Here is a 25,818-nt window from a genome sequence, read left to right as displayed (position 1 = left end):
CATTTAAGTCACCAGTTCTGACATTGCTTTCTTACACACAAAATTAAAAAGATGTACGGACTCCAACAACCCTGAAAACCAAATCGGAGTATCTCAGATAGGCTGCAACTTGGCAAAAGAGGTCACGGGCTGCTAACTTCCGAGCTGAATTAATGGCGGTGCAATTGTAAATTTTCATAGTACGGTTACAACTTTAAGAAGTGCTCTAAATAACAACATTATTTATGTTGCATATCATTAAAGCCAGACATTTTATCTAACTGTCCTTTCCTCTCTCTGTGTCTGCTGTGCTCCAATTGGTTCTTGGTTCAAAATTTCAGGCACTGACATAACTCAGTCAGTGGGTAAGATACATTATAAAAGCAATTTATAGGCTGTTGTGAGCATATCGCACTGTACGATCCAATATTGCTGATTTTACCAGACTAAAGACATATTTTTATAATCCTCTAAATTTATCTGCGGCAGCAAAACCGCACAGTTTGCACCTTTAAACCACACAATGTTGCAGGTCCTTGCGATAGAGAATCTGTACATTACTTCAAAGCTATAAACTCGTGTTATCTACTGTGTCTTATCGATGGTGAGAGGAATCCTTTCAGTCATGCACATCTGTTACCATGGTGACAAAGACCCGCTGGGCTCCTCAATACATGCAACATGTGTTTGACACACTCCATCACGAGCACAATAAAGTGATTTACATGCATAAGTAGTGCATTTGTTGGCGCTTGTTTGTGTACGTAAGCTTATGACACCAAAGCAGTCTTTGTACCTTGTGATGGCATGGTACATTCAAGTCTGAATGCGTACAGAAGTGTGTGTGTGTGTGTGTTGCGGCAGGAGTGGCTTTGACGTGCTCATCCATCAGCGTGGCGCGCTGAGGTCTCCGTCAGAGCGGCGGGAATACAGTGGACCGCAGGGAGGGGAGGTGTCACTCTTAAACAGGATATATGGCCTCTCACTGAGACACAAATTACAGAGTAAATACATTATGGTGCTGCAAGACTTCCCCACTGCAACATCTCTTTACTGGCTGCGGCCCAGTCACGGCAAGCACACCCGCATTTACCGGCCAGCTCCGAGCTGCATACACAATCGCATTAGAACGGCGTGCCAACACCACATACAGTCACATTATACAGAGTCAGGAACTCCTGTGCAATCAAGAATTTAAAATGAACTCTCTGGATCTAAATGTTCATCGACCCAGCATGGAGCGAACAAATTTAGCCGCTGCATTTAGCCCCCGCAGCATACCGGATTCAGGATGGTCTCCAACTAGAATAATATTCCCTGTGTGATGGCATTTCAAGGATACAATCTGATCAGTCATAAGCCTGCCAGTCTGTGCGATTCAACCCTCACGCTTACTTTTAGAGAAAGTAAATTGCTTTCCGTCTACCGCCTTTCCTTCTCACTTCACTTTTTATCTAATTAAAGTGAAAAAAAGTCATTTTTTCACTCCTCTGTGTTTTCAATCTGATGGCCACCAAGAAGGTCAGTTTTTCCATACATCAGAAGCCCACGCTTGCCACATGCTTTTATCAACCTCCATATCTAATGAAGACTGATGTCCAACACCATCCATCTTTAAAGCAAAAGAGGTCTCTCTGCACTGAATCATTCCAACACTGTCAAAACACAACATCCTCCTCGACAATCAGTAAACAACTTGCCATCTATAAAATATGATTTTTTTACTCTGGAAGCGGTTTCACGTGAATTATGCCCCGTTTGTTTGAAGCACAGCTATAATTTTCATAACTACACCCACTGATAATAAAGTGCCACGGTTGGCTGTCTGTCACCTTGCCGGCATTCTGTGACAGACGACATCCTGCTCGGTTTATTCCCAGTTCTCCGCTCTCCTCTCTTGCCCTCAGCGAATCACAGCATCGCCCCTGCAAAAGCACAAACATGCTCGACGTGAAATTAAGCTTTTTTTTGCCGGCGCTGTCAGATAATGCGGCAAGGATGACGGTGACTTGTTTTACGACCTCATTTCTCGTTTTCAAACCAGCAGATTCGCTCTGTATTTCCTTTCCTTTGTGACTTCGCCTATGAGAACAGACGGGGCACGGTGCGCACGGCATAGACGAATGGCCTCTTCGTTTCGAGGGGGAACGGTGTTTATATCAACTGTACTAGAGGGCTATAAAGATGACCAGTGAGAAAGAGGGGAGTAGGTCAAATGAAATGTTTAATTTGAACATGAAAGCTTTTCATTTAAGCCTATAGTCTATAAGATGATCGTATATTGTGTTATTCTGAATTAGTGCAAGCAAGGCAATGTGTGAATGTTTCAGGCTGGGTGCACAGACCGGGGTGAGTGGACAATTAGATCAACACAAGCTGATCTGTGCAGAGTTTTCCTCCAATTATTTTTGGTGTGAACCACAGGGAGGGGGTGGAATGAACTTAGCCCTTAGCAAATAATGATGTACAAATGAGTGGAGGGAGGGGGAAGATGGGGAAGGCTTGTGTGGGGGCAGAAATGCAGCTCCACCGCAGCTCCAAGTGTATATAGCCTGTGAGGACTGTCTGTAGGAAAGAAAAATCTCTTTAATATCCCAATGGTTTCTTCCAAATAGCCACGAGTTTAAATAGTGCAATTGGAGACTTTAACGGATGTTTCTCAGATTTGTCTGGGGAAAAATGGTAGTAATTTTACGTACACGTCCTTTCAAGTTCAAAGTCAAAGATTTCAACGTCAGTCAAGTCTACAAAGTTATTCTGGCCATGATTTTCACGTTAATTACATAGATCTTACTGTTAGCTGATTTCTCAATGCAGTGTTGGAATGTGGTTGCCAACTTGGACAATTAATATGCCTTTAGTATTTTTTTAACAAAACAACTATTAGGATAATTTAAAACCCATTTATTCATATAAATTTATTGGTTTGGTGATGGCAGACTAGATCTGCTACGCTGCTGCAGAGCAAGTAAGACACTTGCTTCTGCTAGATGCTGTGGCTTTAAAATATTTTAAGATGCTGCTACTGATAGAGAGAGGAAGCCCCCCAGTACCAGATCAAGACAGGTGGTGCTGGGGAGGTGGAGGGCTAGAATTGAGATTTTCATAATGCACAGAGTAAATGAATATGTTTCAGGTTGCCTGAATTTAAAGAGAGGTTAATATGGAAACAATAATTTGATTGGCTGAGGAAATTACCTGGAAGTGACCAATACTTATGCAAATAGTTAGTTTTGTGGCTGAACTGTACATTTCTTCAAAAATATTAGGTCCGGTGTTTTATGTATACTGTGTATAAAATACTTTAGATTTGTTGGTTTAACTTAAAAAAAGTTTGTGCTGCCTTAAAGGTAATATTATATATAATTAGTTAACTTCAACTAAGATTTTTAAGTTGAATTAACTTATCATTTAAAAGAGCACCTATTGTCTGATTCACGTTTGTACATTTCCTTTGGTGTGTAAGTGTGTATTTGTACATGTTAACTATATGCAAAAGGTACAAACCCCAAAGTAAACCATGACACGAGTTATCATCTCCAACATAAATCTCTTTTCTTGGACTACAACAAACACACGGATTGGAGGCAACAGTTCACTTCATGGGATTGGTGATGTAGACAGGACCGACATTATCATATTTCCTCCTGCTTCTGACTCACAGCCTGTAAGCTGTTAGCAACTGAATCTTTCAAACATGGTAAGGAGCGTCACATATCCGGCTGACGTCAGAGGTATTCAGGCCAATCACAACGTACAGATTAGCTGGCCATCAGAGCTTTTCAAATCTGTGCTTTTCAGGTTGAAAGTGAAATCTGGAGCTACAAAAATGTACAGTATTTGGAAAATAATGTGTTTTTTAACCATAAACCACACAAACGCACTGTATTATACTCAAAGTGCACTGTATTATACAAACGCACTGTATTATACACAAAGTAATGTTGTTTTTAGCAATGAAATAGGCTTTCTTTTGTGTTTTTTACAATAAGGCAACTATACAAAATGATAACATATATTTTTATGTTACTTACAAAGTACACTTACAAAGTTAAGTTAAACTTGCTTTTATGACTTATGTCAAACTTATCACAAGTCAAAACTCAAAATAGTAGGTTGAATTAACTTGCATAACAAAGTTGTTTTAACTTTATCCTGCATTTTTTACAGTGTGTGGCAAAGAACTATACATTCCAAAAGTATAGAAAAAAGACACCAATAAACCAGACCTAAATGTGTAGGCAAGAACTGCTCTGGCTAATTGTTGACAGTATGGCCAACAATTGTGTCTTTTTGTTTGTTTCTATTTTCATTACACTCAAAAAAGTTTACAGAACCATCTGAGAGTAAGGTGATACTTGAAGTTGCACTCAGTATTTTCCCTCATTAAAAAGTTTTACACAAAGAGATCAACAGTACTTTTCAAAAATATGTTAACTTTAAAGTCATGCGCACTCTCATGAGATTCCAGTCACATTAGTAGTCTAATAAAAGTTATTTTATTTCATACGGAGCTAAGATATTGAGATGATATATGTGTAGCTGAATATTACCTTATCTCACTGAACTCCATTGTTGGACACTTATCAGTCTGACGGTGACTAACAAAAACTCAGTAGGCCTAATTGTAAAAACTTGTTTTTGCAACTCACCAGGCCATAACGTTCAAGATGACTGCTGTGTCATTTAACTCAAAATTAAAATAAAAATACAGAATGGAAATGAAAATAACAATTGAGAAGAAAACTGACAATACCATACCACTAGCATTATTTATGTGAGTGTGTCAAACCTGTGATGAATGTAAGCTTTACACTCATTAGCTCTTTATGCAACAGGTTCAATATTTGATAAGAATCAATGTACAGTACAGCATTTAATTTCTGAATTACTCCTTGTAAAATATTACGTGAAGATATTAAAGCCATGACATCCTTAAACAGTTGATCTGGTCGTGGGATGATTGAGATTGCGTCTCTGTATTTGCTGTAGGCCTGTGGAGAGTAATTGACTCTCATAATTCACTTTTAGATGCGAAATTTATAGCTGAAAATAGACGAGCAGGTTATCTCGCAGAAAGCCTTTCATTTAGGCAGCCCTATAAAATGATGAATTCATCTCATTCCCAGACCCCGGGCTTAAGTGCATTTTTTTCTCTCAAGATCACCTTTTTATAAAGCCGCAGGGAGATGGTAAGAACTGGACAATTTTCTTTCCTCAATGTAAGGAAAGAAAGTGTTCGCACCTGATATGAATCTCATTTGAAGCAGACGGAAACATTTCTTTGCATGAGCGCCCCTATCGCGCGCATGTCGCAGTGGCGCGCACGCGCGAGGGCAGCGATCTGTCATCACGCGCTTCCCGCGTTTCTGCAGCGAGTTGAGGAAACGCTCCGTAAACGTCAAAAACAGCTTAAATCTTTACAGGCCATTAAAGTTACCTCACCATGGAGAGATTAAACACCCTTCCTGAGGAAATAAGGTAAGGTAGAAAGAGACTCGTCTTTACAACCCTTATAAAAATACCTGACCATATTCAGCAGCTCCACTAACATTTGACGGATATAGATTGACTGAGTGAGTATGGATAAGAGGTAGGGATAACTAGATGGATGGATGGATGGATGGATGGATGGATGGATGGATGGATGGATGGATGGATGGATGGATGGATGGATGGATGGATGGATGGATGGATGGATGGATGGATGGATGGATGGATAGATAGATAGATAGATAGATAGATAGATTTTTATTTGCACACTACATCTACTTGACAGCTTTAGAAACATTTAAGATGATAGATAGATAGATAGATAGATAGATAGATAGATAGATAGATAGATAGATAGATAGATAGATAGATGTATTTATTTTAATTTGCACACTACATCTACTTGACAGCTTTAGAAACATTTAAGATGATGATACAGATAGATAGATGATAGATGCTAGATAGATAGATAGATAGACAGACAGACAGACAGACAGACAGACAGACAGACAGACAGACAGACAGACAGACAGACAGACAGACAGACAGATAGATAGATTTTTATTTGCACACTACATCTACTTGACAGCTTTAGAAACATTTAAGATGGTAGATAGATAGATAGATAGATAGATAGATAGATAGATAGATAGATAGATAGATAGATAGATAGATAGATAGATAGATAGATAGATAGATAGATAGATAGATAGATAGATTTATTTTAATTTGCACACTACATCTACTTGACAGCTTTAGAAACATTTAAGATGATGATACAGATAGATAGATGATAGATGATAGATAGATAGATAGATAGATAGATAGATAGATAGATAGATAGATAGATAGATAGGTAGATAGATATATAGATAGATAGATAGATAGATAGATAGATAGACAGACAGACAGACAGACAGACAGACAGACAGACAGACAGACATACATACAGACGGACATAGAGTGACTGAGTGAGTATGGATAAGAGGTAGGGATAACTAGATAGATAGATAGATAGATAGATAGATAGATAGACGGACGGACGGACGGACGGACGGACATAGAGTGACTGAGTGAGTAAGTGTGTGTGTGTGTGTGTGTGTGTGTGTGTGTGTGTGTGTGTGTGTGTGTACCTGGTAATTATCACGTTGTGGGGACCAATTGTCCCCACAAAGATAGCAATACCAGTGTTTTTGTGACCTTGTGGGGACATTTTGATGTCCCCATGAGGAAACAAGCTTATAAATCAAACAAGATGATGTTTATTGAAAATCTAAGGTACAAGAAAGGTTTTTGTGATGGTTGGGGTTAGGGAATGGGGCAGGTAAGGGGAATAGAATATACAGTTTGTATGGTATAAAATGCATTACGTCTATGGAATGTCCCCACAAAACATGGAAACCAGAATGTGTGTGTGTGTGTGTGTGAGAGAAAGAGAGAGAGAGAGCGAGAGAGCTCTACTAGTGTCCTCCATCTCCCAAGAACAAAAAAGAAATACAAGTTTAGTCAAGTGTGAAGGAAGTACTCATTATAAAACTGAAACATGTCGGTTCTGCTTTAAGAAAAAAAGAAATACATTTTAAATGCATTTGACATTTGAGCTTCTCTCCGACAATCAAGTACGTTACATTAAATGATCAGTGTTACCCAGAAAAGTGAGCTCATTTCCACACTTTTGAGAGTCTTTATCAAGTCAACATATCCTCAAGAGAATTTTCATCCCATTCCATCATATAATCTCGGAGAGATCAGTCTAGAGGTTATCAAGTCTCACGTTTTCCCCAATTTCCTCCCCAGAACAAAAGTCTTTCTGTCTCCTGGCAACAAAAGAACAAATTTATGGAGAGTGGAAGAGAGAAATGTGACAGCATGTGGCACCCAAAACATATGCTTTATTTTTTTACCGAGCCTATTCAAAGTTTCCCTCCGCCGTTTCTTCAAAAACACATCATGCACTGAATAATGGCCTTGAGACTCTCCATTATCTTGAATTCAATGTGTTGTTGTTTTGAGGCACAATCTGCACTCATCGTAATTGGACAGCCGGGCCTGGTGTGTGTATTTCTTCTCAGAAAAACAAAGTCAGCCCTGCGACTTGGTGAACTGGGAGAGTAAAGTTTTCCTATGGGATATGGACCCAGCACTGTGGACCGGGGACGAAAACAAGTCGAAGTGACTGGGTTTGAGATGGAACCTCCAATTCCACATGGCTTTAGAAGATCCAGTCGGGGAGGCAACAAAGTGGATGGACTAAAATTGGCTGGATGCTGGGAGAAGGAGGTTTATTGTTAAGGCTATGGAGAAGCCTCACTGCCTGAGGAGGGAGACAATGATCTTCAATTACCAACAACTCTCAGTCCAATTTACAGCGGACATGAGAGTCGCAAGGACGAAAGAATTGTCTTCAGAGGAGAGCTGCGGATTGTGGAGGCTGAAAGTTTCAGAAGTGATCTGCGCACAGAGGAAAGGTGAGATTTTTTTGTGCAGTTAAGTGGATCGACATGTACAACAGTGAATGGGAGTCTTTTAATTAAGTGACGGACACAAAGAAAGGGTGGCTTTAATTAGAAGGGAATCGATTGCGGAAGAAAGTTTTATTCATAAGGGAGAGAGCGAAAAAAGTGTCTGAGCTTTAATGAGACCAGATCAGAGTCTGAGCATGAAGGAGGGGTGAGTTTTTGCTTTTTTTTTAAAGATGTAGGTGGTGAGCGACAGTGAGAGCTGCCTGTCATTAATGGCTGTGCTTGTCTTTAAAGCCCTTAATGTATTTTTCTGTTTTTCTTTCGCTACAGTAAGGCCACGACACTTCGCATTGGATACAGAAAACCTTCACAATCCAGACATTTCAGGGCGCAGTGAATCAGAAATGTTTTGCATTATCCACCGAGACGCACTCAAGTTTCTCTCTAATCACGTGCATCCGACCTCTGCAGTCGGCAAACAGGTAAGCCTTTTCCCTGCTCGGCTACCATACAGAGGCAGACCAATTATACTTTGATATGTAAGGATTGAAGAAGCAGAAAATGAGTGTGTGTGCGGTTGATCAGACGCTCCCATGGCTGAGATCAGCCGATGCCACTCTGCTGCCCAGGTGTATGCTTAATCAGAAGCGCTTCTCCTTTAGGTTTCAAATCGGACAGAAGGAGCAGGTCCACCGGGAGACCGCCTGTCAGTATTCATCTTCTAAATGAGAGCGCCCTTCCATACTCCATCATGTAGCCTGTCTTCCGTTCTCCGGCAACTACCGGCTCAGCTTTCCTCAGCAGCTACAACATTTCTCAACAAAACGCTGTGTTTTCCAACTGTACCCCAACTGTCTTTACAAAGCCATCAAGCGAGCGCAGAAGAGCTGCCTCCGCAGCCTTGGAGGCAGAAGAAACACTATAGCTCACCGTGCCTGTAGGACTCATTCAGGTGTGTAACAATATCTGACAAACCTCCACAATAAATGCAAGCAATGTTCCTGTGTGTATATATAACAGTACACAAAACGCTGTCAAAATAATGCGGCCCTGCGCGTAAAGCTAAAAACGAATACGTAAAAAAAAATGTTTCAACCCCTAAACTGATCTTCCTTTAAAACAAACTGCTTTTCTTCACCATTAGTAGTGTTTTGTACCGACTCTGCATGGCCTTCAACGAAATCGTTGAGAGCAGCTGTACACATGATGTTTAATTGCACCCCTTGTGTTTACAACAAAACATCCATATTTTTTTCTTTGCTTTCTGTTTCTTTTTTCTTTTCTATCTACTTCCTGAGCATCTGTTTTCTTACACTTTATCTAAGGTTTCTCGTGGGAGAACCTTATTGTTGTGATATTGAATTTTGAAGTTTTTATTTTCTTTTGAATCTAACTTTCCTTTAAGTTGCGCAGTGAAAATGTACCATATTGCCTGACTGGAACCTCTGTCCCACTGGACAAATAAACAATGCATGCCCTCAATAATACATGAAACAGAGATGCTACACAAGCAGTAACGTGTCTCCCTGATAAAAAAAAAAATTTTGGAAAAAATTGCTTGTGCGTGATAATGATCTACGAATGAAAATTCAAAAATATCACTTTTCACAGAAAAAACATGTTGTAATTGGGATTTTTAACATTAATTAACACCCGTAAGCAAACAACCTTGCATTTTACCAACCAAATGTGCAATGTGTCACAACATGTGTGCATGCCTTTAACATTTGATTAAAACAGAGCTATTACATTTTTTAACCTGTCTAAATGGCAAGGATAATTAAATTTATTTCTACCACACATTTACGTTAGTTTTCTCAGTTTAGCATTTTCAACTTCATTACCTTTTTTCTTTTCTAGAAGGATTTTGAAGATTTTAAACAATGGGTGTCACATTATTTTTAAAGGTGGTGGGCACAGTTGCAGAGTTTGACGCTCTGTTTATAATGTCACAGAATGTCCAATGCCTACCTTATGAATATTTATTAGGCTATTAAAAAAATAAACAAGGGATGGGATGAGCTACCGACTAAGAATTAATAATGGTTCATTTGTAAAATGTTCAGTGCGAGCATTAACGGTGGCAAATTATAATATAATTTCCAGTACATAATAAAGCATTTAAAATTTGGTATATCATAAAGAGGTAGGAATAAAATCGACTAACTGTCAATGCCCTAACCAGACATGTGAAGGTAAAAGTTTAGCTATGCGATGAGACAGCAATATGTATCGTACTGCAAGGTACACTATGAACTGATGTGATGATCAGCAGGAGTGGAATACAAAATAGCAGGGCTACATCAAGGGCCAACGCTAGAATTCATGCGCCTCAGGACTAAATGATAAGCTTCTGCATATCCAGCAGTGTAAGTACGCATTTAGTGGGCCACTTTCATCACAGGTCCTCGTTGTCTCCTCCCCTGACACTGGCCCTGGCCGCATCATGGGGTAGGTGAAGATGTAAAGCTTATGCATTGGCATTTTATTCAAAATTGGCCAAAAGTGCTCGTAAAACACCCTTTTTTAGAAAATCGGTGGAGAATTGGTATTCTGTAGATTTCCATCATTACCTGTGGATCCAAACAAACCCAGGATTTGAAAAAAAGATGATAGTTTACATGTCTAAACCATCTCCTTCTCAAATGACACAGAGTGCTACACAGCTGGAGTCGGTAGATTTACATTTTTTCCAAGGTATTGCACAAACCATAAACCACACTGTCAGAAAAAAGGTACCATGGAGGTACCTTTACACAATAGGGTACAATTATACACCCAAAACAAGTTATAAAGGAACTAGGGGTACAAAATGGTGGGGTACCATCCCAGTAACGGCAAGTGTGAACCTGGAAGTGTACCTGCAAAGATATAATATACCGTACCATCTATTATCTAACATGACCATTTTTAACCATATCCACAGTATGTAATGGCTCTTTTATTTTAAGAAATCATGCAGAACGGATAAAAGCCCTTTCATCACGTTGTGTTAGTTTATAATGAAGTGATTAATTGCAGTCAACTCTGTGGTTCATAATTCTGATCAAATATTTATTAAAATAATATTTTAAGGAAACACCACAGTTTTTCAATATTTTACTACGTTCTTACCCCAACTTAGACAAATTAATACATTTAACCTGTTTTTTTTCAATACGTGCACTTAATTTTTGTACAGCACGTCTTGAATGTGTTAGCATTTAGCCCTATTCATTTCTTAGGATCCAAACAGGGATGAATTTATAAGCCACCAAACACTTCCATATTTTCCTTGTTACATGAGTAGTTAACATGTAAGTATGGTGGCACAAAACAAAAACGTGGTGATTTTTAAAGCAGATAAAAAAATGAGAACTATATTGTAAGGTGGAAGAGCACTTAGTTTGCAGCACTTCGACCTCGGGCGTAGTAATATTGAAGGAAGTTTGAGCACGAGGGGGAGTAAACTAAGTGCTCTTTTGCCATACAATATAGTTCTCATTTTTATCTGCTTCATTTTATTTGTGCCACCATACTTACTACTCATGTAACAGTCTTTAAATAGAGAAAACATGGAAGTGTTTGGTAGCTTCGAAATTCATCCCTGTTTGGATCCTAAGGAATGAATGGGGCTAGGCTTAATGCTAACACATTCACGACGCCCTGTACAAAGATTAAGTGCACACATTGAAAAAAATAGGTATGTATTAATTTGTCTAAGTTGAGGTAAGAACATAGTAAAATATTGAAAAACTGTGGTGTTTTCCTTTAATTGGTATACACTTGCATATACAGTAGGATGAGCATTTTTATTTGAGAGGATTTAGAGATTTGCTATTGCATGTTTGGTGGTGTTTACAGTATTCAACAACCTGTTAGAAATCTAGCTATTTTAAAGACAGAATATTTTAAACTGATTTTGTTCATAAAGACCATTCATATATTTCATCACTAAGCCATACAGTATCACTTTTTTTAATCCATTTCATTAACATTAACAAATGGTATTACATGCTGTCCAGAAGTATAATTGCTCAATTCCGACAAGCAATTGCCGGTGGCATTAAAAGCAGTTTTAATTCCATCTGGACAGAGATTTGCAGCAAATTAGATTAATGTTAAATCGCCATATTTCTGGGATTAGAAGATGTATTCAAACAAGATCCCGGATAAGTGTGGCACTTGGCGGGTGGGCAGGGAAGTGTCAAGCTTTTACGAAGGTGCGGTTGATTCTGCGCATATCTGTGATTTCAATAATCTCGCTTAAACACACAAGCACAGGTCAGTAAAAAGTGACAGATATTTAATACTAGCTCCTGTTGGACTGCTTTACAAATCTGAATCTTATGGTTATAGTGCGCTATAACTCGCGCGCTCTACCAGTCATGAGCTATATGGTGTTTCCATCAAGCTGAGACGAGGCTGTGAACGAGCGTGTGAGGGACAAACAGTTATTCAAAAAGCGATTTTCCACTTGAACATACGGGAGAAAGCTCCTGAGAGCCAAGTGACTGTGGAGAAGAGCGTTTAGGCCCACTGAACAGGTGAAAAGGCAGCGTTCGAATGAAGACTGCCACGAGGCACCAGCATATGATAGCCGTGTTATATACGTACGCGTGATGGATGGCTCTGGGCTGTTTCAGGATCATAGATGATTGGAAGATTGGGTTCAGTTGGGAGGTAATCGGGTGTTAAATTAAACAAAGAGACACTTTATATATACTATTGGACTGTTTCCCTCCTCAGCACAAACAAAAATATAGACGTTTATGTGCGTAATTATTGTACATGTGTGGGTGTGTATAAGATAAATAAGCATTTTTTTTACTAAGCGTAACGTTGTGTGTGTCCACCGAGCTTCACTGTGCTTATTGACTTTGCACATAAACCTCTTTAATGATGATGCTGTTTAAATTGCACCATTGATTTTAATGCACCAATTACGTCCATAGTGTATGAGAGTCGATATGTAGGACAGGAGTACAAATAGCTGAATATGAGAGGGCTTTTGTCCAACAATTTTCTATGAGTCTTAAGTGCCCACGATCTGTAAAACACCTCACTTTCCTGAAAAATGCGCAATCAATACTGTGGAAAAAACCCTTTTTAAGGCTCGTAAGCTGCGCACATTTTCAGACGAATGAAAAAATAATCATGTTTTAGCGCCCGCTACACAAAAAACACTATGCTTTAGGATCATTAGTGCCGTTGCCGGAAAAGGACCTGAGATGAGAATCCATGTACCCATCGATCTTCCATCGGTCTGTTTGTTTATTTAGACAAAAGTACATTTACACCCCCCCCCCCCCACCCTCTTTTAGAGGAGCGGGAACGTGACATTATTCCACACTAGGTGGAGGTTGGAGATACGCCGTTATTTGACAGTGTTTAATTGGAGAGTATGGTTGAGAGGCAGCCGTCCCCGTCGCTGGCTTCACTTCTAATTGCCGGCAGCACCACGCTTACCGAAGCGAGCAGGAAAAAGCGTGGGTGAGGGAGAGCGAGAGGAACGGAAAGAGAGAGAGAGAGGGGGCAGGTTGCCGTGGCAACGGCAGATCAACAGTAGGCAGTAGCCGAGGGGGTAGTTTCATCTTGAAGAAAGAGCATCTCTGCTGCGTCTCCCTCTGCAACAAGAAACAAATGCCCCAGCCGCCCGCAAACAAAACAGCTGCTTTAAAGCTCAGCCCGCAGAGTGCGAGGCGAAGCGAAAACCTATCCATTAGAAAGAGATTAATGAAAAAAACTCAGTGGGTCCTCCCATCGCAGGCTCGCTTAAATAAGCTGCCACAAGCCTCCCTGTCTGTAAAATGTGCTTCTGTGTGGTCTACAACCACTATCATCCTGATCTCAATTATACTTCACACGGCTTCACTTCGGAAACTGTTGGTGCACTACAAGAAACTGTAGAACAGAAGGCCATCTGATTCATTAAACCTGATGGTTGAGTATCAGGTATTATTTGCTAATCCTTTTCCCAGACGCTGGGTGCAGCTCTGCCGACGAACATTAGGGGGCAGTTTGGCCCTCTAAAGTCAGCCTGCTGTTACACTTACATTTGAAAGCGTCATATATATTTCTCATATTTGTCTGTTTACTCGCACACTTGCTCTGAGTATTTACCTCACTTTTCATCCCGTGTGTTTGATATTCCTCATAACTTGTTTATATCCTCGCATTTGTTCACTGGCTCGCATCCATTTATTTTTATCTTTGAAAGCTATCATTTCCGAAGTGTGCCGTAGCATATAGATATAAAGGGGGCACGGCAAATGAAAGCCGGATTGATTTATTGTCTTTCATCTTTTTTTACGGCTTTGTCTTTATTGTGCTGTCGGGTATTGGGAGGTCTTTGGCGGAGCCGTTTAACTTCTTGAACGCTGCGGAGGACGGAAAATTCATGGAGCTTCCCATTAATACTGATGGACAGGTTTTCTAAATAGCTCACCTTGTAAGATGAGAGCTGCACGTTACATTTGATATTCTGCAGTATTAAGGTCCTGTCAATCTGGAGAGACCTTTTCTTCTTTTGTTTACCCAAGTAAATAGATATGAGAGAAAACACAAAGTGCATTACATCTTTGTCAGATCATTTTGCTTTATTAATGAAAAAAAAGCTTCACGGAGATAGCACGATCCCTAAATTCATTCTTAAACAATGACTCACCAAGCAAATGTATTTCTTTAGTTTTTTCCTTCACTCATTTTATTACAAACTTTGCAAGGACTTATTACAAGGAGTTTGTTTTCAACATGCGGAAACAGAACGAAACAAAACACATGGGAATCAAACAAACAAGTCGGATCGGACAATCCACTGTTCACGATAAACATAAAATCTGATAAGCCCTCTGTGACAGGAGCCAGTGAATGACTACGGTGCAGGCATACAACGGCCACATTCACACTGACTCAGCAAAAAGATCGATCCATCCAAGGCAAGATGTGCACGTCTCAATAAACACTTTACGATTTTTATATGCCGTCGGCTTTTGTTGTAAGATTTAAAAAGCTTCACTTGCATGTACATAAAACTGTACAAAAACAGATCATCACAAGCATTTTTAGTCCTATATAAATATAACCAACAATTAAGGATAACAAGTTTTGAACTCTCCTGCAAAAGACATACTTTCAAGGCAGCTGTCTTTAGGTTGGGGTGAACGGTGAAGATGGGTTTGTGCAGTGAACGTCGGTTTTGTTCTACGAAAGGGTTTCTGAACCGGCACTAATATATCTCAGCAAGAACAGTAAACGGTTTCTACCAATTATCTTTGGAATCATGCTCAACTCGTCGCCTGCTTGACACCACGCACTGGGGGATGTGGAGAGCTATGTACAAAACTCCTTCAAAGAGATGTTTACCACAGACACCAGTTTTTTTGATTATCTATGAAGAAAAGCCTCATTCTAAGGACAAGGAAAGACTTCCCCATTCAATACGATCTCATCCAGAGGTCCTCAGCTAGAGACATCTAACAGCAAAAACAGCACACATCTAAACACCGGATTAAAAAAACAACCACAAGAAGTGGACATTTCTCAGTCTGTCCTCTGAGCGGCCCGCGAAACAAAACCGGCAAGAGAACTCAGAGGAGTCCATTCCCATGAATAACATTTCCAGACTCGGAAATCTGAACGAAGTCGAAACCAGCAATTTAGACTACCTGACTCAGGCTGGCATCAGAGTGCGCTAGTAAGGTCAAAGCCTGTTTGAATAGATGAAAGCATTTCAAGTGGTAGAGGTTTGTGGTCATATCTCTGTGTTAAGTCCGGGTCGGCGATCTCCTAGGAAGAGCTACGCTGAGCGCAACTGCGGGTGAGCCGGGCTAATTACGTCGGATCATGACTCTCGCTGGATTTTTTTATCAAGAGTCACTAAATGGCTTTGAAAACAGCATAATGTGCCTTCTTTCCTTGGGGCGGGATAATCATTCGCCTTATTTAATCATGGCTATGTCCAGTGATTTCCATATGTTTCGGCCTTAATTGTTGGGGCTGAAGGCCGAGGTAAGCGCAGTGAAAAATGCGACTCTCCGCTTTTTCTCTGCCGTCTTTTCCACGATATGTGCTTCCTTTAGGGGTTGGACTGTTCACATATGCCAACTGCACCACACTCATTACTCACCCTAATTAAGGAAATGCCCATCGCAGAACACCCCCGTTCCATCCCCCCGCAGACACAAACACTCGCTTATCCGAGCGCCGGGATACGAGCAGTTTCTGTGCTGCAGCGGGTGCGGAGAAAGTAGATATCGAGTTGATACGTTGTGATGCAAAAGTAATGATAATGTCCATCAGATATCCAGTCCTTGAGCTCACTAGATAGTAGTCATTGTCGAAACGGTCCCTTAAAAGGGACTCTCAAACACAAGGGGACACAGCTAGATAGTGTCTTTCTATTAGATAGTCAGCACAGTGTCAAAGAAAAAAATGTGTTAAACTCGAATTCCCTATCAATGGACGACAGTACATTTATGTTAAAAAAGGTGGAAAATAGTCAAAATATGGTGTGCAGATGTAATCTTTTCTAACATTTGTATTTTTTTTTTTTTTGATTGTGGAAAAAAACATGCACAATTGACATGCGAGAGACAAGACAGGATTATCAGTCTAATTTGTCCATTGTGATTGTTATATACAACTGTTTTAAGGCATTAATACATTTGTTCTTCAAACAAAGTTGAAATAGCACACAATTATTTCCCTTTAAAAAAAAGTAAAACACATGTAAACAAAAACAAAACAAAAAACAACCATGAGTATGATCGTGGAAAAATGTGTCCATTTGATGGAGGCAAGGCATGTCCGTGTACTCTCAATCGCAATTGTGTCATAGTTTACGAAACTCTGTTGATAATCTGAGGGGAGCCAGACGATCTCCTCCTAACTGATGCTGTCCTTCGTTAGCTGTAGGCATCTTTGCGAGTGCCAGACAGTGAGTGCATTGCACCGCGGGACTTCAGGTGGAATGAAAAATTCACAGTGCCAAAAAACACAAGTTTTGCTGCACGACGCAAAAGTACGCAAGCATTTTCGCATCTGTTGAAAGCCTGCTAATGTTCCAGAAGCCGCGCGTGTTAATTTTTCGTGACAGTGGGTCCCCTGACGCCCATCAGACACAGGCATATGTTAAGCTCTGTCATAGTGTGTTAATCTGTGTTAAACCCCCCCTCACAAACCTAATGAACGGCCACAAACTATACACTGTGTTGCAATGCGCATACGACCATACGGCACAGCAAGTGAGGGTCTCAGAGTCTTAAAAACGCACACCTGTCCCTCAAAAGCAGCAGTTCTGACATCTGACTGTACACTCGGGTGTCATCAGGCTGGTTTAGATGTACCTTTTTTGTTATGTTTCAACTCACGCCTGATAGTAATTGATATTTATATATACACCATACAAATGTATTTACAGCGTTTTAGATATACATATAAAGTCTGCTCCACTCTGAGAACAGGATTAGGAGTGTTATACACCCTGTATGTGGCTCAGAACCCTTTACAGTACCCTGACCGTGGCACTACAGCACTTGGTAATCTATTGAAAGAACCCATTGACATTTTGCAGGCTAGCAAAGCTAAACGTCATCAAAGTATTCATGAATCGTTTCTGATGGCATGTAAAAACAATGGTTTAAAACAGAAAGTATAATAAATATATGTATGAATGAATGAATGAATAAATAAATAAGATAAATAAAACTCTTTAACACATTTCCAATGACCAATTTTTCAACTATTAAATTCGTTTTCATCTTGTCGCAGGTTCGGGTTTACAAATGTCGTTTCTAAACCGTGTCTCTGTAACTTTTGATGTGCATCGATCGAAGATGTTGGGCGTGGTTATCTCACAGGTATATCTCCCGTTTCGAGGCGTGATTCGAGGTCGGACTGGTGGGTGGGAACTCTGATGTCACGCTCAGAGGCACCTCTTCCAGTGGGGCGTGGTCACTGGGGTTGTGGTCACTACTGGAGTAGGCACTACGGGAAGGTGGGAGGCGTGGCCTGTTCTCCTCTCCCCCAAGCCTCAAACTCCCATTGGCCAGGCGTCCCAGGCTCCCCCTCTCCTGATAAGGCACAAACGTAGACAGTTTGGGGGGATTGCGGGTCTTGCGGACAGGTGAAGGCTGACCGGGCATCCAACAGGCATCTGAGTGACCCAGCTCGCTACACTCCTGACTGCAATTTCCCGTCATGGCAACGTCAGGCAATGAGCGGATATCTGTCGGGGGAAAAGACAAACACACACAAAACAAGTCTTTAATGATGGCAGTAGTTCAAATTAAAGAACGGCAAATCAAAACTTGTTTTGTTATGCTAGAGTGGATCTCTACTAAGAGAGTTAGAGAGACACCGCAGTTCATCTAGCAGCAAACACAAGCAACTATACGCTGAATACACAAAGAGCTGCCGGTGGTTGCTATGCACTGTGATGTGGTTGCTATGGGAGAGACTGTGTTTGCTATGCATAGTGCTGTTGGTATGCTGTGCGTTTTGGGACATTCGGTGGCCACCGTGGGTCAGATTCTCCAGCAGGTGATGTGATATGAAAGAGTCTATAATGTTGATATGTGTTTGTTATGTGCTGAGGTTGCAACAACTGTTTGCATTCCCCACATGCATATTGGAGGTTTAGTGCCAAAAGGGCGAAAGTGCATTTCACATTTCATTGCATGAATGCCCCTTGGGCTCCGCTCTCTCAATATGCACGTATAGAATATTTATATATACATGCTGCATGTACCGGCACGTCTGCTTTGAGTATCCTACATTCGACACGAAATAAGACCCACCAGTGGTCCCTGAAGGAAAATTCAACGCGAAGGCTTATTGATTGGCAGGTCTGAAATTAGTGAGCCTCTGATTTCTATCCATTTTTCATTCCAGTGTTCCCTAATTAATTAAATAGGGCCGAGACCCAGTGACCTCATTCCGACAAAGAAACACTAAAAGGCTACATTAACACACGCTTGCTGTAATCCGCCCACCACATGCATTTCTTTCATGTTGGTTCTTGTAAACAAAGTTCTGGTCCCAGTGTACCATGTTTCTCACCACTGTGCATTGGCATTATTTATGGTAGGCAAATGTCTTATGGCTGATTTGACCCCGTCACCTTATGAAGTAACTTGTGGGAGTATCTAGTACAGAGGAAGCATATTCAGTAGTGGAACAGGAATTTGTATTTTGATTGTGTGTATATATAGTAAAGTGACGAAATAGTGCTGGAATTTGATATTTTTAATGTTTGCATTGCGGTTTTTACTAAGATACTAGTACAGCCCAAAGCATGACCTACAAACTACGTCCTTTTTTATTAAAACATCACAGTTTTTTTTTATTAAACAGTTAAAATATTGTGCATAACCATATTCATAACCTAAGCCTCAGTCAAACTGCGTTTTTAAAACAAAGTAACGCCTATGCATTGCCTATGTATTTAAGGAAAACACCACCGTTTTTCAATATTTTACTATGTTCTTACCTCAACTTGGATGAATTTATACATTGTACACTTAATCTTTGTACAGCGCGTCTTGAATGTGTTAACATTTAGCCTAGCCCCATTCATTCCTTAGGATCCAAACAGGGATGAATTTAGAAGCCACCAAACACTTCCATGTTTTCCCTATTTAAAGATACATGAGTAGTAATATGAGTAAGTATGGTGGCACAAAAAAAAAAAAACGTGGCGATTTGTTATCATCACTCTTGTCTACTCCCCCTCTCACTCCAACTTATGTCAATATTACTGCGCCCGAGTTCGAAGTGCTGCAAACTAAGTGCTCATCCGCCATACAATATATCATCTCATTTTTTATCCGCTTAAAAAATCACTAGGTTTTATTTTGTGTCACCATACTTACTCATGTAACTACTCATGTATCAGTCTTTAAATAGGGAAAACATGGAAGTGTTTGGTGGCTTCCCTGTTTGGATCCTAAGGAATGAACGGGGCTAGGCTAAATGCTAACACATTCATGTCGCGCTGTACAAAGATTAAGTGCACGCATTGAAAAAGATAAAATACATTTTAAAATATTTTGTTACCAAGCTGATCTGGGGCACCATTGACTTCAATAGTAGGACAAATAATACTATGGAAGTGAATGGTGCCCTAGATATGTTTGGTTATTAAAATGTTTGAAAACATATTATACAGAGGTTTATACAGGTTTAGAACAACTTAAGGATGAGGAACAGAATTCCCCTTTCAAAGCCTACAGCAAACGGCCAGTTTGGACTACAGTCCTCTACTTCCAAATTGAATGACGTCAATAAAACCGTTTTTGACTAAACTCCGCCCACAGAAATACGTCAGTCACCAGCTTTGGCTCAAACGGCTTTGCTAAGCTAAGCTGCTGTCAAATCACAACACACTAAACAAACTACACAATCAGAACTTGTAACGTATTTCTGAAGTAGGGACTTCAAAAAACAAAAAAGATTTCAGCCCGTTTTAGGACAGTGAAAGAAGAGCTATAGAGATAAGTAAATGTATATGTATGTATACATATATTTTTTTCACGTGAAACATAAACACATGTTATATTGCACACTGTAAACACAATCAAAGTTTTAAAAACACAGGAAGAATGTGACCTTTAATTACATATTTGAACAACTTACAATGCATTCAAACTATACATTTTTATCAGTACGCATGACTCGAACCCATGACCTTTGTGTTGCTAATATAATGACTAAGCCACACATTACGCATTTGGCACAAGCTTTTATCCCAAGCGATTTAATGTATAGTGCATTAAAGCTATACATTTTTTTCAGTATGTGTGTTCCCCTGTAATCAAACCTGCAACCTTTGCAGTGCTAATGGAATGGTCTGGCAATTACCCTACAGGAACACTACAAACGGCACCTCTCATGTTCCGTGTCTCTCCATTTTCAATTCTCTCTGAGAAAATGAAAAGTAGTGGAGACCCTTTAATGTGCGAGAGATGCACAGATGACAGCCCCGAGGCAGACGCCGGGGCCCAGGGGACGAAGCTCCACTGGCCTTCAACATTCATGCAGCCTTAATGCACTCATTAAAAGCAAACTCTGCGAGGCTCCACAGGCACAACAAAACCGACGGTTCTCTTCACACGAAAACACAGCGGCGACCCCACCGCCGAGGATGAGGCATGCTTACGTATGTTTTTAAAAAAACTCCCAATAAGCAGCAGCCGACATGGTCAATATATCAAAGAGGTCTAGAATAGTGTAAAAGAGGGCGTTTGCAAGACTGGAAAAGAGGCTTTATATCTCACAGAGAGGAATAGATCAACTCTTCCCTCTGGAACAAACACATTAGTGCCCTGCAATCCTGTTTGCGTGCGTGCGTTTGTGAGGGATGAAGTGTGGGAGAAAAAGTGTGTGGTAAACCGAGTAGTTGAGGGTGTGTGCGTGTAAGGCATAATTTGTGCAACATAGTATGCGAAGGACCGGCAGCATGTGTTTCAAAGGCATAGTGTGGAAGATATTAAACTGTTTTTAAGTGGAAATATTAGATGAAGAATGTCAATTTTTCAGTGGTATCTGTTAATGTGTTTGTGGATTTTGTATGATGCAGATGGTGTGCTTGAAAGATGCAGTGTGTGTGTGTGGTATTCTTGTTGCTTTACTGAGTGAGTTTGTGTAGGCTGGTGTGAAAACAGTTTTTACATTTATTCGAAAGTTTCATTTCTTCTTATTTTCCTAATTAAAGAATAATATGTAATCATTAAATTAGATTTTGAAATAACAATACATTTACCTGTAGATTGAATTAAAAGAGAGCCTCGTGACTATGCATTAGAGCTAGTTAAATCAATAGCAAAATGTAAAAATGTAATTCTATTCTATTAAGTTGACCGCTGGATGTAGATGATAATGGTCATATTCACACCGACCTTAGTAGGATCCACATACTGATCCAGCAAAACCCAACAACAGAACAAACAAGTGTTTGGTGTGGCATTGCTTACTAGCCTTAAAGGGCCATTCACATTATAATGATAACTATAGTTACAGTTGCGTCACTGCAAGCTGTGCGTGCAATGTGGTTGCAGACAAACAGTGGAAATGAATTACACACAAGTGAAACGAGCAAGATAACTCACTACAAAATGTCTTGTTGTGCTGCTGGTTGTCAGAATAGGAATGCTAAAAAAAGATGGCCTTCATTTTCATAGAATACAGTCGTCGAAGACAACATTTGAAGATAAACGTAGGTGTTTATGGTTGCAATAAGCCCTTAAACGGACAGACTGGAGTGATGAAATCATCTGGAAATCTATTAATAATTAGAATAGAAAATAAGTAGAAGATATCCGGTGTTCTGTCGAAGTCTGTTCCCTCTATGTGTTTCTTATCACGTCACATAAGCTATAAATATAAGCAGGAAATAATAGAAAACAGGAAAATGATGAAATATTTAATAAATGGTTTTATATAGAAACCTTGAATGTATTGCTTTTATATGTAGCCTACTTTAGCGATTCACACTGTGACAATAATTGATTTACCAATAAAGAGCAATATACATTACATCCATGCATATCAGTAGCCAAGCCATTAAAACTTTTTATTTATCTAAAAAATAAACGTAGCGTGATTAAAATGCTATAAGTAACATAACATTACAGTAAAGGGAAACATAGGGAAATCAAACTTCGACAGAACACCAGATCCATAACAATCACGGTTTAATGCTAAAACACTTCATACTGCTACTGCAAGCTGTCAACTTCTGCGACAAGTTTGGCTCCGCCCACAAAAAACCGTCTTCTCTGTTTGCAAACATGAAAATGGTCTATTACCGTCCACATCATAACTATAACTTTAGCTAATTTGCTCACGGCACTCGCGAAAAGGACTTGCCTTTAATGGTATTAACTATTATTGGATGTTTCTTGTAATAAAAACTTTTGATATTGTTTACATGTCACTGAATATGTAAATATGCTGTTCTTGATGCATTTACACAGTGGGTAACCAGCAAATGTCTTTAACATGCTGTGTTTCGCGTAATCCTAAACAGTGAATCTAGTAGTTTGTGTAATAATATCTTACCTTTTGGCATAGTCAGTGTGGGAGGAAAAAAGCTTTCCGTAGTGAAATTCACAGCAACTAAATAATCACTGGATATATGAGGTAATATGTAATGGACCTCGGCAATGAGCTTCTCCACTGTCATTTCAAGTGGGAAAAATGCTCAGAAAGCATTTATCGTTATATCGTTATAGTTAATACATATAATAAAAATAAAAAAATTAAAAACGATATTTTTTTTAAGTTATAGTTATCATTATAATGTGAAGGGCCCTTAAAGGTCCACTGTGTAGATTTATAACCATGTGGCGGTGAGATTGTGAATTGTAACCAACGTCTCAAACACATAGTGATGCTACGGTTGCTGCCACAGGACAAACATGTCGTCGTCTGAGACAACGCAGGTACAAAATGCGTTTGTCCCTTTAGGGCTACTGTAGAAACATGACGGCGACTTCCATGTAAGGGGACTCTTGGTGTATGTAGATAAAAATGGATCATTCTAAGGGAATAAAACAATACAGTTCATTATCTAAGGGGTTTACACACCACTGCTAATATAGGTATGTGTATTATATCACATTTTCATCAAGAAATCCTTCAAAAAGTTACATAATGCACATTTAAGACACGTGTGAAAGTTGCATTTGTAACTATAGCAACAGTAGGCTATCAAGGCTGCTATTCATGCTACCAGTTGTCATATTAAGTTGAGATAAAATGAATCATAGCATTGAAAGGTTTGCGTTCAGCCTCCCTCCCCATACAGCCAAGCTAACCCCTCCACATCTGTTTGTGTCGGACGGCATTTTGTTTTCCCACCATCCAAGTTTCCAGCACTAATCACAGCACGTAGCCTGAATGGAAGACCAAAGGAAAACCGTGCGCTATCGGCACTTTCCGTGACCGCTTTAGCATACAGAACCTGCCCGTCGTTCATTTTTAAGGTGTGGATTTGCAGTGTTCTTGCATCAGAGAAACAGTGGGATGACTGGTCTCGTGGATCTGTGGCTGCCTTTCACTGTCTGATCTTCGGCCCAGGGGTAGTGGGGAGGGGAAATGGGCATGTTGCTTTTCTTGGGATTTTACAGAACCGTTTTCGTTTGATCCGGCGTGCACGCGTTCGAACGCACCCTGTCTTTTGCCCTCCATCCTTCTCTCTGATCCTTTATTCCACAACTCTCGCTGCACATGCCTTTTTTATTCTTCCACTCCCTCCCCTCCTACTTTCTCTCCAAAGTACCACTTTCTCACTCATTTTCATTTGTCCTCCTTACTTCTTTCTCTTTGTACCTGCTGCTTCCGAGTGCACCGCTGTGCTCTAATCAGCTGGAAATTACAGTCCAGTTCACGGAAAACGAAAAGAATCTGTCTGACTTCACGATTGTCCACGGTTTTAATCAAATGTGCAAAACGCTCGTATAATTACAAGAATCTATTATCAAAAATCAGGTGCCCTGTGGTTAACCGTGAAAAACACAATGATGTCTGCATTTCTGTAATAATCTGTGGCAGCCGTCTTGACACAGTTTGTTTTTGCCTGGCATGCAGAGGGTTATTATCAGACACAGAAACTCCTCTAACAAGCTGGCTCTGCTGAGTACATCATGTTCCTCTCCAGAGAAACAATGAAAGACAAAGAAAATGAGAGAAATCAACCGCGAAAATGACACGGAATAAGACACAACTCACTTCGGAATCATTCACGTAATGGCAAAGACATCCCGGGAATGATACATATTTAAGAAGTAATGATGGCAAATGTTTTAGGTGCTGAAGAACCGTGGACCTGTTATTCAGAGTTGTTTCGATGATATGTACATTTCTGGTGCTGCTTAAAAAGGAATGTTGCAGGGGAATAACAAAACCTTTTACATTTGGACCAAAACAGCATGTCAATCAAACATGGCCAAACGACCATCATTACCATGTTTGTTGTTCTTTCTAAAGTTCTCACCTTAGAAAGTTTTCAAGAAAGATTTGATTCATTATTGAACACAGCAGTACTTGCGAGTGTATGTACTGCTTCTGAGAGAGTTTAGGGTTGCTTTGGTCTAAAAAACCTCCCTTATCCTCCTGCTTGTTCTGGCAAGCCTTGCTATTTGAGGATGTAGAATCGATGGGCATTCTTAAAGAAGGCTTTAAGATGGCCCATGATGTGAAGAGAAAGCTAAGCCTGAACTTGCCCAGGAGTAAAACAGGGGGTTAGTAGTGCGGCTATCCTGATCAACTGATTAGCCACTCGCTTGTGCCAGGTCCTCCTGATGGGCTGCAATTTTTGGGCTAGGGATCATTTTCCTCTTGGCGCCAGATTGGCGTTGCTTGGCCATGGCCCATTCTGGGTTTTATAATGGTGATTGCTGGCGATGCATGGTCGTATCTGGCATTGGTGCAATATAGTTTGGCGCTTTCAGTTTGCGGTTGGATTATGGGGTTACAATTAAAGTCTGGCTCGCTGGTGTGTGACTGTATAATCACAAAGCATTAAAGCATGGAACAAATGGTTTGTATCTGCATCTATGACGAGAGAGGGAATGCGGGTGTGTCTGACTGCAGACTGCATGGATGCCGTTGCCTTTGGCTGGCTGGTGAAGATGGAAAGCGGCCGCAGTGGATTTGCTCCTCTCAGCACTACTGAAAATAAGGAAGTACATGTCAGAGCCACACAGCTCCGCTCCCTCCAGTGCTATCCATCATGGCAGGCCAGTTCAGTAGTTAAAGAGTGCTTCACTAACTCATGCCAGCAACGGTCGTGTATATGTGTGTCCTGTATGTGTATAAAATGGAGGTTTGAGCCCCAGGGCCTTTTTTTTGCCTGTATGAGCAGCCCAACTGGGGTGGAAGTGGATTTGTGTGCGAGCCAGTA

At 40.3% G+C, this 25,818-nt stretch overlaps 1 protein-coding gene across 1 annotated transcript in view; it reads right to left on the bottom strand.

Moving 5' to 3' along the window:
* Nucleotides 1-14,613: 14,613 nt before the first annotated feature.
* pcdh1a (protocadherin 1a) overlaps nucleotides 14,614-25,818 on the bottom strand; it is an 85,835-nt gene continuing 74,630 nt past the window's right edge. The window contains exon 5 of the mRNA XM_065290533.2: nucleotides 14,614-18,141. Within this exon, the coding sequence (XP_065146605.1) occupies nucleotides 17,768-18,141 (374 nt within the window). The 3' untranslated portion in view covers nucleotides 14,614-17,767. The remainder of the gene's footprint in view (nucleotides 18,142-25,818) is intronic.

The sequence above is a fragment of the Paramisgurnus dabryanus genome, chromosome 10 (genome assembly GCF_030506205.2).
Source record: "Paramisgurnus dabryanus chromosome 10, PD_genome_1.1, whole genome shotgun sequence".
NCBI lineage: Eukaryota > Metazoa > Chordata > Actinopteri > Cypriniformes > Cobitidae > Paramisgurnus > Paramisgurnus dabryanus.
Note: the sequence above shows the minus strand (reverse complement) of the source record. Positions and strands in the feature narration are given on the sequence as shown.